Genomic DNA, 17316 nt, shown 5'->3' on the forward strand with positions numbered 1-17316 from the left:
ATTTTGTTCTGTACATATTTTTTAATTATTTAATTTTTCTCTAGGAGCATCTTTCTATTTAAGAAAAGTTGAACACCAGTGGTGGAAAAAACCTCCACATTTGGTCCTCATCCTCACCTTACAGGGAAGCTATTAATCTTCTTGGTAAACTTCTACGATTAAGAATTTGCTGAAGCCAAGATTCAGAACTAATCCTGGCTGAACTAGCTTGTAAGACACTTACTTTCATCCTTTCATAGCTGTAACTTCTTGAAGGATGATTGCATTCATCCTCTCCTGAGTAGAGGCTCAGGGAGTTGGGGTTCAGATCTTCCTTCTGAGTGGCTGATTTTTCAAGGCTTCTGGATTTCTTGAACTAGATTCTATTCTCACTGTATTTGTGAATCCTAATAAAAGGTAGATTACGTTTACCACAGTGAATTTAAGATTTTTTTTCAAGAGCTTCTAACCTTGATTATGCAAGATAGACTCCTTTCTACACTTGTCGGCTGGTATGACCAGATACTCTTTCAGTAGGTATTAGGCAATCCTCCCTTGACAAATCATAGAGGATTATAAGGATAACTTTGACTTTGAAGCATATACTTCCATACGGAACAATATGTCCTCTTCCTACTTCTTCTGTAATAGCTTAGCAGCTTGGAAAACGTCTTTGTGACAGAGATGGTTTCAACTTGCTACATGCTAGATATCTTCTTTCTATCTATCTACGAGTGTGTGTGTGTATAAATATATATGTATATATATGATATGTATGTGTATTTGGCTTCTGTTTGCAATGGAATGCTTGGGTTCACCCATCTGAATGTTAGTATGAACAGTCACTTCAAGAACAGAATGTTGCTTATCACTAACAGGATTTCTTTGAGGTGTAATACTCATTTGCCAAATTGCCGCCCTTTTCATTTGCCCACTTCTGGAGATCACTCTCTCTTGATAACTTTGGGATTGAGGGTTGTGAGAATGTAGTTCTTCACTTATACTAATGAAACGTGTTGGAGGAGAGGGGAGAGTATACCCTGTGTCTCCCATGGTACATCTTATGTCTCCTGCAGCTACTGATTAGGACAAGGCTTTCTATTTGAGAGCTTGATGTGTGGGAAGTGCATATGGATAGTGCGTAGTGAGGAAGGTATCAGTAAGTAATCTGTCATAAATAAATGTTAATGGGGCCATGGTGTAGACTTCTATAGTTTAAGTTACTGCTGAAGAAATAACTTAGAATGTTAGAATATTAGAATGTTGTTATGTATTCTTTTTCATACTCTAGTGCGAAGGAAGGAAATACCTAAAATTTTTGCTGAAACAGTTATTTAGGTGAAGCATATTTCTGTGTCACTTTTAAAAAGACGTTTTTACTTTGATACTCCATTTCCTCTCCTTTGTGCTTAGAATTCTGAGTTAGATGGACTCGTAACTTTGTTTGTGACCTCAGTTTCGTGGTAATGATTATGTGGATTTAATGTTTTTTTCTTTCCTCTTTTATTTCTCTTAAGATGCTTCTCAAGTAACATTACTGGAAGAAGGGTAGGGTTTGGACTGGATTATGAAATCCTGTCATTTAATAGGGCCTGAATGATTTACAAAGGAATGTTATTTAAAGCTGTTGTGGCTATTTAATGAAACAATTGTTTCATTGGTTTGCGTGTTATACTTTTCAAATCAAAATCAAATTTGCTTTTTGGATTTGATCAGCAATTTTTTTTAATTAAATCTTGTGAGGTTTAAATGTTAATGGTTAAAATTTTTAAGGAAAGTGTAGTGCGCATAACTGACCACTAATTGTCAGTATTTTACCATCCTAGGAGAGTCATTCTCCTAAATTGTAACTATTAAATTACACGTTTTCAGGATCTAACTGAACATGATGAAACACTTWTCTTTCTCTTTGTCTGGCTTGCCTTTGTCTGTCTTTCATATGATGTGCAAACTATTCCATATTATCATCATGGACTGATTATTAAGGCAAGATGATATCTGGATATATACTGACTATGAAGAAAACTTGACATATAAAAATTTTACATCTTTAGCATCAAATTTTGCATTGTTATTCTGAATTGATAATCTGTGTGCTTCATCTAGACAGATATATAAAAATGTACAGAAAAGTATTTATATCTTGTGAATTTGGCTTCTTGGAGTATTTAAACTTTATCTGGTTATAAAACAAACTCGAAATTAGTGTAAATTGTGCATGTTCACTTTCTTCCAAATCATTATTCCAAATCTGTCCCTAATAGAAGCGAAAAATAACATCCTCATTTTGGTGTTTTGTTTCGCACCGTTACTAATATGCATATATGGATTACTTAAAGAATCTCATAGTTATTTTAATTCTGACAACAAATGTATTTATTGTTTTATTTTGAACCTGAAGACATTCTCTGCTTAATTTTTTTCGTATACCCAGTTTCTAAAGCAAGATCAAATATTGTTCTTGAAAACAACTTAYGTATTTGGAATGGATGTCCTGAATGGCTTTGCTGGTGGCCTTGCTTGGTCTTGGTGAATTGAATGTGTCTGTTCATGCTTTGCCCACTTTAGGCAAACAGAATTGTCATTAGAGAATGTTTTGAACATGTTGACTGTATTAAGGCAGTAAGTATAATTATGTCTTAAGCTGATAATTTTGACAGACCAGGAAGCATTTCTTCCTTTTTACTGTGCAACTAGATTCCCAGATTCCGTCTGTTCCCCACTACACATACAATGAAGTAGAGACTGACAAATAATAGGGACGAAACTGAGGATGTGGTAGACCAGAGACAAATGTTACTGAAAATTCTCTTTTTGCAAATCCTTGTCTTTATGGTCTTTTTAGACAAATGTAAACTTATCTATGTTCTGAGCCTTCAGAATATTTTTAATGCATCATTGATGACATCATAATGTGTTCTGCCCTTGAATCTGTACTGTGCCACTTGTGGCTAATAGTTTCCGTTTTAGTTGCAGTTTGACTKTCTCACATCTCTGCCTTAGAACATAAGCTGGTCTTATTCATATCTATCACCGAAATATCTTTAGATGCCTGGCTGGTACCTCTAGGTAACTTACTTGGACCTTGGACCATGTTAGCTACTAATGTAGCAGATTAGGGAAAGAATTTTCATTCAGTTTAGGATGTAGTATGCTTTCCCTTATGTATGATGTGAGGTTGATCTGCTTCTCTATGTCTGCTAGTATGAATATATTTCACTACTTAATCTCATACTGACAGAGAGTAAATTTAAACTTGTGGTCTGTGGGCTACTTTCAACTCATTTGTTTTTATTAGRAAAAAAAACTAAAAAATAGACTTAAAGTTGCAATAGAAATTGTTCATCTCTATTAGAAAATTTTCATTAGCTGAAAACAATGAGAACTGTTGTTACAGAGGCCTCAGTCATATGTGGCACCAGTTTTCCCCATATATTCKTTTGCTTATACATATATTCAGGAAGAACTGAATGATTTTATCTAAGTAAGGTTTTACAGTTATATGTACTGAATATGGATGAGTGGCCTGTGCTATACCACAGGTGTTAATGTTCTAGTAGTATCTCATGCTAGTAAACTATGAAAAGACCTGTAGGAAGTGCTATCCTAGATTGAATCAAAAGTTCATCTAGCCTGTCAGAGGCCATATCCTGTGACTGATCATCAGAGCAGGCAGTGTAACATCCAACTGGTCCATCCGAAAACCATGCCATGGAGACATCTTTAAAAGCATGTTCTCTCGTTGCCCTCCCCACTGCAAGTAAAAGGACCTTTTACTACCAAGAGAGCCTGAGAAGCACCATCAGGCCTCCAGGATGAATGTGTGGCCTGCCGTGGATATAAAGTGGAAAATCATTTGTGATGTGGTGGCATGAGCAAAGTTTTTTTTTTTTTTTTTTTTCACTTGTGGGTGCAGATATATGTAGATGTGTATATAAATACATAGATATCTATATAAACACAAACAGTGTGTGTGTGTGTATATATATATATATATAAAATTAAAATTTATGAATGTTAAAATTATATACTAATACATGTTATACAATATTATATAGTAAATATATAATATGACACATCATAGTAAATATAAATATATAATAAATAGAAATTTTGTCTTATGTGTCCTATTATATATAGGCACTATAATATATATTATGTAAGTGTGTGTGTGTGTGTGTGTGTGTGTTACACATCTGTAGCATGATTCTCAGAGTCATATTACTTGTGACCTTTCTGAGGCAAGGAGAAGACCTTGGTGTACCTGTATCTTAAGTATGCCAGTTTGTGGCCCTGCCACAGCTGCTTGTTGGGATTCTGACTGCGCACTTTTTGCACTTTTATTCTTACCTCTCTAAGGCCTCACCAAGTCACATAACCTCTCTGTCAACCTCATTCTGGCCAGCCTGGACATTTRTGCCTTTAGGAGGGCCTTGGCGGGGGAATCCTGGTGACAGTAGGCCTGTTTCCATTTTCTGGTCCCTTAGTGTTGTCAGGCCGGGTTCTCCTCGGTAGTGTCTGCTGGCTGCTTGGATGCTTTCAGGGAGTTGTAGAGCCTACTGGTACCAATCTGCTCAGCATCCACTTTCCCATTTCCTGGGAAAATGACCCTCACCCCCTTTTCTTGGAGACAACAAATGAAATCAAAGAATTCAAAGCCAACTGACTCTGTTTTTTATTTTCATATAGCACTTCCTTTCCAAGAGAGGATTATAAGGTTTTCATAGAGAAATCTRTAGTGGAAAAAAACATTCTTGGCACAAGTCAATAAGAGATAATTATTTAAGAAGAAGTGTAAGAAACAGAGCAAGTATAGAACTAACTTGTATAAATGCAGTTTCTGAATCGTTAATAAGAGCTGCTGCTTGTCTAGTTGTAGTTGCCCAAATTTTTCTTAATGACATTTTGATTGATTAACAGATTACCTAACAAACACCTACTGGGAAAAGCAGCATTTCATAATTGAAGTAGTGCATGTGTGATATGTTTAATTTTATTGTAGCATCATTTTTTGTGAAGTAATTTAACTAGTGTCTCTCTCTCTCTCTCTCTCTCAAATATATATATAATATATGCATATGTGTGCACGTATACATATATATACACACACACATATCTACATGTATGTATATAAATGAATGATTTTTTCTTAAAAATGAGATGGTTATGGGCTATTTTTACTATATCCAGAAAATAAAAGTGAACATCTTAATTGTCATATCGGTGGTATGAAAGATTGCCTTTTTATTTGATGTTATTACTGTTTAATACCCTAAATATCATTCAGTGATCTTGATAAGTTGAGATTGCMTATTGATTTCTGTGGTGTCTCCTGTGAATTAGGATGCAGTACTGATGCAGAGACATAGTCTTTGCCATCAGCAGGGAAAATCTTTGAAAAATATCTCAGCATTTCTAATTCCATTCCATCTTTGTGATGCTGGAATACCAAATTCTGCACATAAAGTCCTGATGCATTTTTGGTCCTATATTGGTAAGTAGTTTAGGACTGAAAATAAAGTTGGCATGAAGCTGACTGTAACAGAACTTCTAATTTGGCTATTAAAAATGAAATTAAATTGCAGTTAGTAGGCATCATATCTCTCTATTAGACTGTTCTGAGCTAATATATCTAGTCATAAAAAAATCATTGTACAATAATGGCATTAACTGAAGTATTCATCAAGGCTGTTATTTCCTGTAGCATTTAGGGTTTTTCTAAGAGCCTTTTTGGAGCAAATGGGAGTAGGTAGGGTTTGTGTGCAGTTATAGTTAACTGGAAAGGTGGGCCTGAATCTATAATGAATAGTTAGGCAAAGATCTTAAATATGTTGCAATTTTGCAATATCTGATTATGAATCAATAAGACCAAAAGCCTTTTTCATTATGTAACATGTAGCATGATATTTTTTGTGGCTCTGTTATAGTGTTTTACACAGTCTCAGATTTTAATATAAACTGTTCAAGCAGGGATGTAGGCAAAACTATTGAAACCCATATGTGTTTTCAGATGAGGATGGCGCACTGAGAAGTGCACAAATCCGTTTATTTTCTCCAAAGCTGTGAAATATAGTGTAGTCTGTAGACATTACTTTCTGGAAAGCTGTGTATTTCTGTTGTTCTGCTCTAGTTTTAGCAAGTAATGATGGAAAGGATAGTTGTGCTTCTGCTTCATGATATTGGATGAAAGTAAAAGGTATTAGCTAATAAGATCTGTAATAAACTGATTTGTGACAAGAGTTAAAAAAGCTTGGTCATGTGCAGCAAAGAAATGAAAGAGTAATTAATACAGTTACTTAAATTTGCAGCAAATTATATCAGCATGGCTAGTAATCTACTAGCTGTAGTTTCTAATAAATATTTAAGATGAGCCAATGATACTGTTATGGTTTCTGTTCCCCAAACTTGGGTATATGTACATGTTGTAAAGTGTATTTGTCATTAATATCTATGATATCTAGTGCATTCCTTTGCCAGTAACTGGCTATGTTCTGAAAATAGTCTTCATTTTTAGAGGGGGAAAAATTCGAAACTGATTGCAAGGWAATTTTATTGTGGTAATGTGCTCTGCAAAAAGTACATAAATGACTTTAGATACTTCAGTTTGAGGGGGATAGGAAAAGGGTTTATAAGAGTTGGGAAAATATTCAACAGTTCTGATTATCAAGCCCCACAAGTTTTCTCCCTGTTGCCTACCCCTCCCGCCACTTCTCAGAACAGGGCACTCCGAACTCAGTAGCTTTGGGTCAGGAATATATCAGTTCATCCTATCTTAACGCTGATTTTAAGCATCTGTCCAGATTCTGATAAAAATAACTTTCTGGTTTGGGCTCCCAAAACAACCTTTTAGTAATGTTTTCCTTACTACTGCTGCCTTGTATTTCATTTAATTTCATATTTTATGTTAGAGAATATAAATATATATGACCTCTTAATCTGTTTACAGCTTCCATCTCTAATCACCTCTTATTTCTTCATCTCACAATGTCTGGGGTCAGCTTTCAGTGTCTGGAGGTCTAGAGATCGGAAGGATGTTAATGCTAGTTTTGACATTGTATTTTTCCCAGTTCTATGCATGGATGTGTTTATATATACACTGTCTTATATTTATTTTTTCTTAACAGTATAGGTTGGCTTTTTCTGGAAATAGTAAACATAGTCAGAAAACACTCATCTAGATTTTTTTGTTAAATATATCAGCAGATTCTTTCTCTTCAGAGACTTAAAAAGTTACGGAAAAGTTACAGAAGTCTTCTTACAGTGATGTTCCTAATATATTTTTTTCCTTTAAAGGCTTTAAAGAAACGCGATGCTAAAGCAGATGAAACAGAAGAACTCATGAAAAATAAATTTGTGAAATATGAAAGTGAAAAGAACCAAGTAAGACTTAAATATTTTTCTTTTTTGTCTAGTTTTAATTGTATGTAATGTCGTATTATAGTATATTTTTCCTCTCATGTTAGAATCAGCAGGGTAAAACTTTCTTTACTCTTTAAGGWAACAAGATGCTTTTTCGCTCTGAATGCAGCTATGCTTCTATCTTTCCTCCAAAGCTCTTTAGTTATAGTCTGTTACTTCTAACACACAACTTTAAAACTTGGGAATTACCCTTTATTTGGTTCTCCTTTTGTCCCCTACATCTGCTGTTACTTCTTTTGCAGCAGCTCAAAAGATACAACTTTCCTCTGTCCGTACAGCTAACTTGTGTTTTGCTATTATGCACCCTGGTTATTATTAAATACTCCTTTTACTGAACCGTCTAATGCCATGTTGCTCTCTTCCTGTTCGTAGAAAATGATTTTGCTTGTATTTCTATTCTTGCAAGTTGTTAGGGCCATATTGCTCTTTGTTTATGGAAACTTTTGCTAGCTTTTTTTTCCTCTAACAACAAGTTTAACCCTTTGGTCAATACCTTCAAAGCCTTGCGATTTGTGATTTCTCAATGTGGTCTCTACCTCTGCAATAACAATTTCCTCTGTCAAAAATATTTTTATTTCCATGTGCATATTTGCAGTCTTTGAGCTATTTATGTTAGAATTCACTGAAAATATTTCATATGTTCTATTTTCAGAAATGGTACATCAGTTTGCTRATTACACATTTCTAAATTCCCTTGACATTATATTTTAGGAAACAGTCTAGTTGTTTGGAATTCTAAACACTTCAGTTTATCAATTTTCTTAATATTTGGAATAAAATTCCTACACAACCTAGAAAGGCACGAAGTATACATAATTATGTACAGAGTGTACATAATTATGCAGTTTTATCAATACATGTAATCTTTGTAATAAGCTATATAGCAAAGGCTTAGAAAAATTGAAAATGACATAATATTCAGAGTTTGAAATTATGCCTCAAATCTGAGGACAATGATGTAAAAACTTTTTAGTCCTCTTTTCCTTTTTTATTTTTTAGCAATGAATTTGCTTTCGTATTCTTGTTTTGGATTTATACATACACCATTTTAAATCTTCATGTGATACAGAATACTGTAAAAAAATTGTAGGCTTTAAGTTAAATTTGCTTTATATAATTCAAATAAGTATAGCAGGTATAAATACTCTTTGCTATAAAATTTTGATAAGGATGTTGTGTATACTATAACTTATATTTGAAYAATGTTTATATTGTTTAATTGTGCCAGAATTAGATATTTAAATTATGATGCATAAATTACTTTTTCTGTTCATCATTTTTTGTAATAAAAGCTTAAGCAAGAATTGGAGCTGTCGCGGAAAAAGTTGGATCAGTCAGAAGGCAGTCGAGAAGCTCTTTTGCATCAGGTAGTTATTTTTGTGGTGAAAATCCTCCTGTTTTCATCCTAGGCTAGGTCTGAGTCATCTTGCTATTTTCCTATCTTATACTCTGATAACATTGTTTTAGGGAAGGAATAAGGAAATACAGAAAGAAAGGTTTGAGTCTAAAATACATGGACTGAACTCTATTTTTACTTTTTCTGCTTTCCATTTTTTTAAATAGTTATGGTATCGTTTAAGTACATAAACATATAATTTTTAGCTATCCTTCATAGTACGTTTTAGTACAACTTCTATATTAACAGTTATTCTGTTATAGAGTGTATGCAATAGTTGGTGGCTTTAGTTAATTCAGGGACATAGAAATTTTTGTTGTTTTGTATGTTATGCTAGGAGAAGAAACAAGAAACATCTCTGAAAAGCTGTCTAAAATGTGCTCCAAACAATGCCTGTTCATGTAGATTTGATTGAATCTAGAAGATGCAGGAACCTGGATAATATCATTAGAAAAGTAACTACTTTCCTAATCATATCTAATCCTTCTCCCAGAGAAGTTGGGGGAATAAAATATTAAATAAATGCAAGCAATTGGCATATGAGTCAGTTAGCATTAGTTGTTTGACTTGAGTATCTGGCAGATATTTGAGTTGGATATGTTACCGTTTTAAATTTAACTCATTGTGCATAGGATTTAGTAGTGTGTCACATACATTCTCAGAGAGATGTAATGTGTGTTGAGAGTTATTTTCCTTTAATAGAGTTTTAGTATATTTTCTTTAAAAAGTAATTAATTGTATAAAGTTGTATAAAATACCATCTTTGTGTTAGATAGTAAAGAAAGAAAAAATACTAAAAGCCCTATATTTCTTAAGAATATTGATATTGTACAATTAATGAGCAAAATTTACATAATATATCGTTTGTCAAGTTTGTATAGATATTTTTACTGGTAATGTAATATAAAAAGACAATTACAACATATGAAATGGTAGAATCCAGTTTGGTCTGGAAAAATTAATCCTCTACCATTATCAACCTAATGAGCTAAGATGGATCTTTTCATTTTGAATAGTTGTTTGGCCAAAACTAGGAACTGACCCAATCTTCGTTTGTTTACTATCTGGAGCACTTTTTAGATTTATTTATAAAATMTTACCTATATAGCCTTCTTTGTTTTATTATGTTTTTTTWAAAAAAGTACACTATTTACTCTTTCTGAGTTTGTTAAGCATTTCGTACTTGTACATATATTTTAGATTGAGGATCTTCGTTCCCGACTCTTGAGAGCAGAAGAGGCTCGTGTAGAGCTACAACATCAAATTTCACATGTTGCTATGCATCACCAGAGCTACCATGATGAACATGAAGATGACAAGAGAATTAGAACAGGTATAGTTCTCCCATTTTGCACTAGATGTGTTATTTACCTTGGAAATTAATTCTGTTTAAGTTTCAGTCTGGTTGTTCTACTGTTTGAACTAAAACAGTTGATTAACTTCTCCACTTTATTAGTACCAATATCTGAATGTAAACAAATAAATAGAAAGGAGAATTAAAATTAAGGATAAAATATTTTGTCTGGTTAAAACAAGTTAAGATTATTAGAGACAATTTCAGCAAAGTGAATATTATTCTTAGAACAGAAAAGCATTGGAAAGTGAATATTATTCTTAGAACAGAAAAGCATTGGAAATTTTTAAAACACCCTTTTTTTGGAATTTTACATTTCAGTCCATTAGCGTTTTAAATTCTGCCAATTTGAAAATCAAAGCAAAAGTAATTTACACAGTAATTCAGGGGTCTTACTGTCAGGATTTCTAAAGGGTAACATATTGCAGAGAGATGAAGACTATAATCTTAATTGTGTGTTAAATTACAGCCTTAGGTCTTCACTACCTTGTTAGATATTTATCCCTATTTAAAATTCTCAAATATAATCAAAATGCACTAAAAAAAGTCTTTATCTCCTTCTCCTAGTTAACACAGAAATGTATTAGAATAATAGAGGAACAGGACTCAAAGTCCAGTGTCTCAGTGACTGTTTGATTGRTTTGGTTAATAACTTCTTTTTATATTTTCATACTGCGGCTGTTGAATTATCGTGGTTATTAAAATTGAACTCCTCATTTTACAAGCCTCATACAAGTTTTCCATAGAACTGGAAAATGGATATATTTCGTACAGGGCTTAGGTTCAGACATGTAACAAAGATTGTAATTTTAATAGTTTTTCTTCAGTCACTTGAATGTTACTCTATTAGCTTAGAAGTGAATTTATTTGTGGTAATACATATTTTTATTAATAATTTTGTTTGTTTTATAACTATAGCAAAATTGCTATAAAAACATGAAGAAAGAAAGAAAAATGTGTACTAGAGCTATTAAAATGTATGGAGAGAAATGAACCTTTAAGCACTTGATTCTTCTTACTGCATTATCTCTTTTTTCTAAGATGCAAGAAAAGAATACAGATTGAGATTTTGTTTGCTTCTACTAGAAGGTTTTGTCTGAAGATCTTTGAATTTCCGGTTGAGAAAATTTGGTACAGTTATAGAAATTTCCAGTAAAAGTTCATGATGAGACTAATTGTAGTATTTTAGATGTATCATTTGCAAATAGTAAGTTTTTCAAATTAGGAAGTGTTATTTTTGTGGGATAAAATCCTGACCTTGGAATTTGTGGCAAAATCTCATTGGCACCAGAATTTTCCCCCTAGTTTTTCCCATGCTATTTTCTTTATTTGCCCTTTTTTACCTAAAAATAGGGGACTGTTGTCCCCCCTTCAACCCAAATGATTTGGTAACAATAAGCAGAGAAGTACAGTCTCATCTAGTAGAATGTTATGATGTAGATACTGCCTTTTCCCTGAGGCGTCAATGAAAAACAAAAGTTGAAGAGTAGTCACATATAGAGAAAAAAATTGCTAAAAGAGAAATGAGGAAAAAAATAATAATTTTCCAAAAGTCTACTTGACATATTGTTCTGTTCTCACTGTTTTATAGTAGCTGAAAAATATGAGAGAGAAAAGCAAGAACTGGAGAAACTCATTTTGGAGCTAAAAGCAAAGCTGAATCATAATGCTGTAATGTCAGAGGTAGAAGAATTAAAGAGATGCATAGAGCGTAAGGAGAAGGAGAAAGCACAGCTTGCAGAACACATACAGGTAACTTTTCTGTGTAAATCATTTTCCATATGTTTATGATGGGTGATGTGCCAGATCAGGGAGTAACCTTTAAAATAAGAGCAGATGTCATGCTTTTCTAATTTTAGTCTGTGGATCCCTTCGAAAGGTGGCCTGAGTTTGCAGAGGTTTTTCCTTCTCATCTTTTTGATAAACCAAAAAAAGCTATTTGCTGTCACCCATGAATTCATGAGTTGGTTTATTTATTTATTTATTTATTTATTCTCTGTGCAAAGAAAAGATCTAATTTTATCAGCTGTTGTCATTAACAGTGGTCTGTGGAATTACTTATGTAAGTTGATACTTGCTTTCTTATTTCCCGTTCCATCATGCTTTAGATCTGAAGTTTGATTTTTAAACAACTTAAGATTTCTTGTTGTTGTATGAAGTGGTGCAGTAGAGTAAGAAGAATAGATYGTAACTGCACATTTTTAGGAATTAGATGCAATGTAATCATTATAATAATAATCCCATACATGAAAAACACTAGCTTGCTAATCAATGTAAACACATACTATTTAAAGTGATCCTTTCTGCAAAGAATGACAGCAGTCTCTGTCAAAGGGGTATATAACTTTTACCTTGGTCACTAATTGAGATGTGAGGATACAGTAGCCTTTTATTTAAGAACAAGAGTTCTATATTTTTGGATCATGTGTAGCTCCCTGAACGGTAACTGTTGTCTTTTATGACTGACAGAAGAAATGAGGAACCTATTTTCAAAACCTTTAAGTGAGATTTCAGTAGTCATTTAATATTTATTGCACATGTATTGGGGCATTCAATAAGCCAGAGAATTGTATGTTTATTTTTTCTAATGAAGGTAGTTTTGTCAGAAATAGTGTTTTACCATTTTCTTGGCAGCTCAAAAGTAGGAACTAGATTTTTTTTTCTCTGCATAGATTTATAGGATTATGCTGTTCAGTTTACTTCTTTCGTCCCACTACTCCCTTTTCAATTTGCATTCTGATTTAAAACTAACCTATCAAATTGTATTTAGAAAAAACTCCAAAGTTTCAAAGATTTGATTCCTAAAAGTTTTATGCAAATTGACAGTTGAACAGTTTTTTAAGAAAAAATAGATAAATGCTTTAGAAAAAAACCCCAAACCTAGGTTTAATACTCTTATAGAGGAAGAGACAAGCAGAACTCATTTGCTGATTTGCATCAACATTTGTTTTGGCTGTCAATTGATTCCTGCACAACTCCAGATGAACCTGAAACATGCTGTGTTCTTTGTTTTTTTGGACTTGAGAAATTCCAGTTACTTTGGCAGCAGGAGTCAATGGGATGCAAACCATAGAAAACCTTTTTTAAAACTTGTGCTAGCAGAACACTTTGTGAATCAGAATGGTATTCTAGTGCTAACTTCCTGCTCTATCAAAATATTGATGGAAGAGGGCTCAGATAGGGTCATTGCCACTACTGCAAGTAAAAAATCTTTGACTTCTGATTTTCTCAACCCAAAATACTTTGTACTTCTTATCAGCTTCCCACTACCACTCCCCTACAGAGGCAGTAACAGGAAAATAACTATTTTTTTGTTATATATTTTTCTTCCAGTAGGACATCAAGAAATACAAGGATGTGAATTTCTAAACGTATGTACTAACAAAGCCTTTTGTCAAGCCTATTCTAACAGCTGCTCATATCAGATAGTCTGGTTCCCAGTTGGAAGTGACCAGTCGTGTTTGAATTGAATGTGATTTATCTTTGGCTAGTGGGAAGGATGTGACTGTATTGGCCTCTGGTGCATGTACATGTGATATTATAAAATTTTTTGATTTATTTAAATGTCATTGTTTTCAACAATTTAAGTTTTGAGGTTGTACATTTAGTCCTGGACACTTGCCATAAGATCACAGTATGACATAAAATGGAAAGGATAAAAAAAAATATGTTTTATTAAGTATCTTAAGTTTTTTGTTTTTTGTTTTTTTTTTTAATAGTTCATTCTTGATCTCATGGTTAGGAGTGACTTTCATCTTGAATTATTTGTTAAGTTTAATATGGAAAATTTTGATTTCAGTTAGTTTAGTTTACCTGAGCCTGCTTCGGAAGATATTGCAAACACATGTAACTATTTTAAGTGTATTGTTCTAATGGAACTACACAGAAATGGGCTCAAGCTGACTCTTAAGGATAACAAATAAACATATAGTACACAAATTTTAAAGATAAAAATACCCTAATTTCTCTATCAGTGTCTGCAAACTCTCATGCTACTTCAAAAGCAACAGGAAGTAAGCATGTTTGAAGAGAGATGACTTTTAAATTCTGCAAGGAAATTAGATTTGCAAGTGAGAAACCATTATAATGTGTTTGGCTCCTGTCAGTTAGCATATTCTTTTGCTTGCTTGCTTGCTTGCTTGTTTGTTTTAGCTCTTTCTAAAGTCTTTAATGCGTGGGAAGTATATTTGCACTGAAGTATGCCTGAAGTCATGCTATTCTTCTGACCAGTTATAGGGCAATATAGTCCTAAAAGAATATATGATGCATTGTCCAGCTTGTAAAATCGTTTGAGTAAAAATTTCTCATTCTAATTAGGTCAAAGTAATCTTACAGTATTGCTCAGTGCATAACAGCAGACAGTTATTTTGTTAAAAACTTGCTAGCTCTGAGGGGAAAAAGATGTTGATTTGTTTATTTAAGAATAGAATTTATCATTAATATAAATGTGTCAGTCTTAATTTATTTTTATTCTCATTAAAATTCATTTTTATGGCTTTTCCTCCTGTAAYGAAGACCCTCTTGGTCAATAGTTTTCAGTATGTGAGTCAATTAAGATATCTGAAAAGCAGTAAGTGTAACACTGTTCTAAATTAAAAAAAATATACTCATGAGAGAAACCCATAATTTTGCCACAGAACAGTTGATATCTGTATTGCTGTGTCAGTGGCTTTTAAACACACAAATAGTTTACAGATGCAAATTTTGTCAGTGAAAAGTGTATATACATTTAAAACTGTTAATAACCACATGTCAACCTAAAAAAATTAAAATTTTTTAGTTTTATGTTTACATGAACTATTACCTGTTGATGCTTGGAAAAAATATGGAGAAGGCATCACTTCATGAAACTGATTTTGTGCAATATATCTTTTACTGAAGGAATAAGTTTAAGTTTCTTGACTGAATGTATGTATTCTTCTGTTTTGTTTTTTTGTGTTTTGTTTTTGGGGGTGGGTTTTTGGTTTTTATATTTTCCCAACTCGCTGAACTTCATTAACCTTCAGAGCCTTTGAGCCTATTCTGTTTGTATAAAAGTTTCAAGCCTTCTGGATCAGTGGTTCTTGATGGTTAGATACATCCTGACTGATGAGAGATGCAGATCAGACTGTGATGAATAAACTAATATTTGAGTTCTGCATTCAGTAAAGATTAGTAAGAGAAGTAATTAGTTTCCTGACTTAGCATTATTGAAAATCGTAACACAGTGAGAAGTGATGTGATTTTATAGCAGTAGAAACTGGTGACTGTACTGCTGAGGTACATGGCATAAAAAGAGGTGAAATAAAAAATTAAAGGTAGGTCTACTTTAGGTGACTAATACAATTAGTGTGGTGGGGTGAAATGTGGCTTACTGTATTTTTATCACTATAGAATGTTTGCACATGGTAACTATGATATGAGACATTTAGTTTTGATTTACAGTAAATTGTGCCAAGTGGCTTAGCCTTTCTTGCTTTCTAGCTTTAATGGTTCATAAATGTTTTGAGGAATGTTGCACTGAATACATAATATTCAGTTGCATTTTCTATACTTAAAATGATTTTTTTCTAATTTTGTGGTAAAATGATATTTTTTTTTGTTTATTTTTCTGAAGTGAGGTGTTGAAAATACTGTTTAAAAGCGATGATCTGTGTAGTCAGGCTAGGAGGTGGAAATCTGAATTATACTGTTTACCACAACAGTGGCAGAGGTGCATATTTAGCGCTTGTGGCAATTAGGTTACACATTAGATAAATAACTGACTTTAAATGGGAAATATTGGCCTTACTTTTTCTCTACCTTGAGTTTGTCATGAGAATTGAAAGCTAGGTTATATGTTGGTATATTGGATATAAAGTGAACTAGAGCCACTAAACAATTTTTTTACTCGGGCAAACATTACTTATACTTTCTGAGTTTAACAGCTCTGCTTCTACCTCATACCTAGACAGGGCCTGCTTATTGAAGTAGAGTTGTTGCTGTCTGGCTGATACTCAAATTTTAATATTTTTTGAAACATAATTAATACTTGCATACAGCTTCCTAGCGTACTAACTTGCTGTAGTGATGTACTAACTAAATTTAATGGTATTTTTAAAGTATTCCAAGAAATCTTCAGATACGAGAGGTAGGAGGAAAGCAATTGATGTTATGTTGGTGTCAATTGAGTTAACGTGAATATTCTAGTACCTTTCTCCTGGGCTCTGTTAAGAGTAGCACTGTTAAAATGAAACAATAAAATTAATCTATTAAAAAAAAAAAWAGACCTAGATTTGTCTTGTGTAAAGTTTTTATAGGTTGAGTAAGTCTATAATTCTTATCCCAGAGCAGTCTGGCTAGTTAAAGTGTGAAGGATAAAAAGGAGGACTTACTAGACCTTAGAGATTGTGAGGAACAGAGACTTTTATTCCAAAGGTTACTTAAAGTTAATGCTTTAAGTAATTAATTTTAACAGCTAAGAATGGTCTTACTTGTAACTAGTCTATTCCACTTGAAATTTATAGAAGGAAATTGAAACATCTAAAGATTACATTACTGATTATGATACTTTGGGTTCAAATCTTGACTTTGATAACAAAACGAAGCATAGTCAATGATAAAATAATTCTATAGTAATAGCTCTAAATTCTCTTTCATATTTGCCAATCTATTTTAAAGGAGAAAGGGAAGCAAAGAAGCAATGCATTGTTAAAACTTAGGTTGAAACTATAACTATTGTGCTCATTTCTCTTTATGGAGTCAGAAAGAGGCAGAATTTTTGTTGTCTGAAGATTTCTATCTTGAGGTAGGCCACGGTAGTCTCCTGACTTATCTTACATTGATCAGATTCCTAAAAACTGTTTGTGAGTGTGTACTTTCATCAGAGTGGCCTTAATACAGCCAGGATATATTTCAGTTTAACRATGTTGGTATGGTTTATCTTTTAATATCAAGTTGAGGTAACTGATTAAAGTAATTTATGATGGATGTCCTATGAATACTTGCTCAAAACTGTAAGAAAAACTACCGAATATGTTACCAAGAAGCCTGCTAGAAGAAAATCAGTCATATCATTGGCTTTTCAAACTATGCTTACATTATTTTTAGCAGTTATGCCTGAGACTGCTCTCAGATTTGCTCTGAATGGCTTCGATTACTTCTGTTTCTGCTATCTGTTAGGCAAGAGTTAGAGCTTTAACCAGTTTCC

At 33.1% G+C, this 17316-nt stretch overlaps 1 protein-coding gene across 5 annotated transcripts in view; it reads left to right on the forward strand.

Moving 5' to 3' along the window:
* The window catches only part of CEP128 (centrosomal protein 128), a 120777-nt gene that overhangs the window by 24974 nt on the left and 78487 nt on the right, over positions 1–17316 (forward strand). For 4 of the 5 annotated variants that reach the window (XM_085317596.1, XM_085317591.1, XM_085317597.1 and 1 more), the window contains 4 exons: positions 7273–7359; positions 8691–8765; positions 9995–10127; positions 11740–11900. In XM_085317596.1, coding sequence (XP_085173722.1) covers positions 7273–7359; positions 8691–8765; positions 9995–10127; positions 11740–11900 — 456 coding nt within the window. The remainder of the gene's footprint in view (positions 1–7272; positions 7360–8690; positions 8766–9994; positions 10128–11739; positions 11901–17316) is intronic. The other variant, XM_085317595.1, reaches the window with a different exon arrangement.

This window comes from Rhea americana, unplaced genomic scaffold (assembly GCF_003343005.1).
Source record: "Rhea americana isolate MKP2758 unplaced genomic scaffold, rheAme1 scaffold_5, whole genome shotgun sequence".
NCBI classification, from domain to species: domain Eukaryota; kingdom Metazoa; phylum Chordata; class Aves; order Rheiformes; family Rheidae; genus Rhea; species Rhea americana.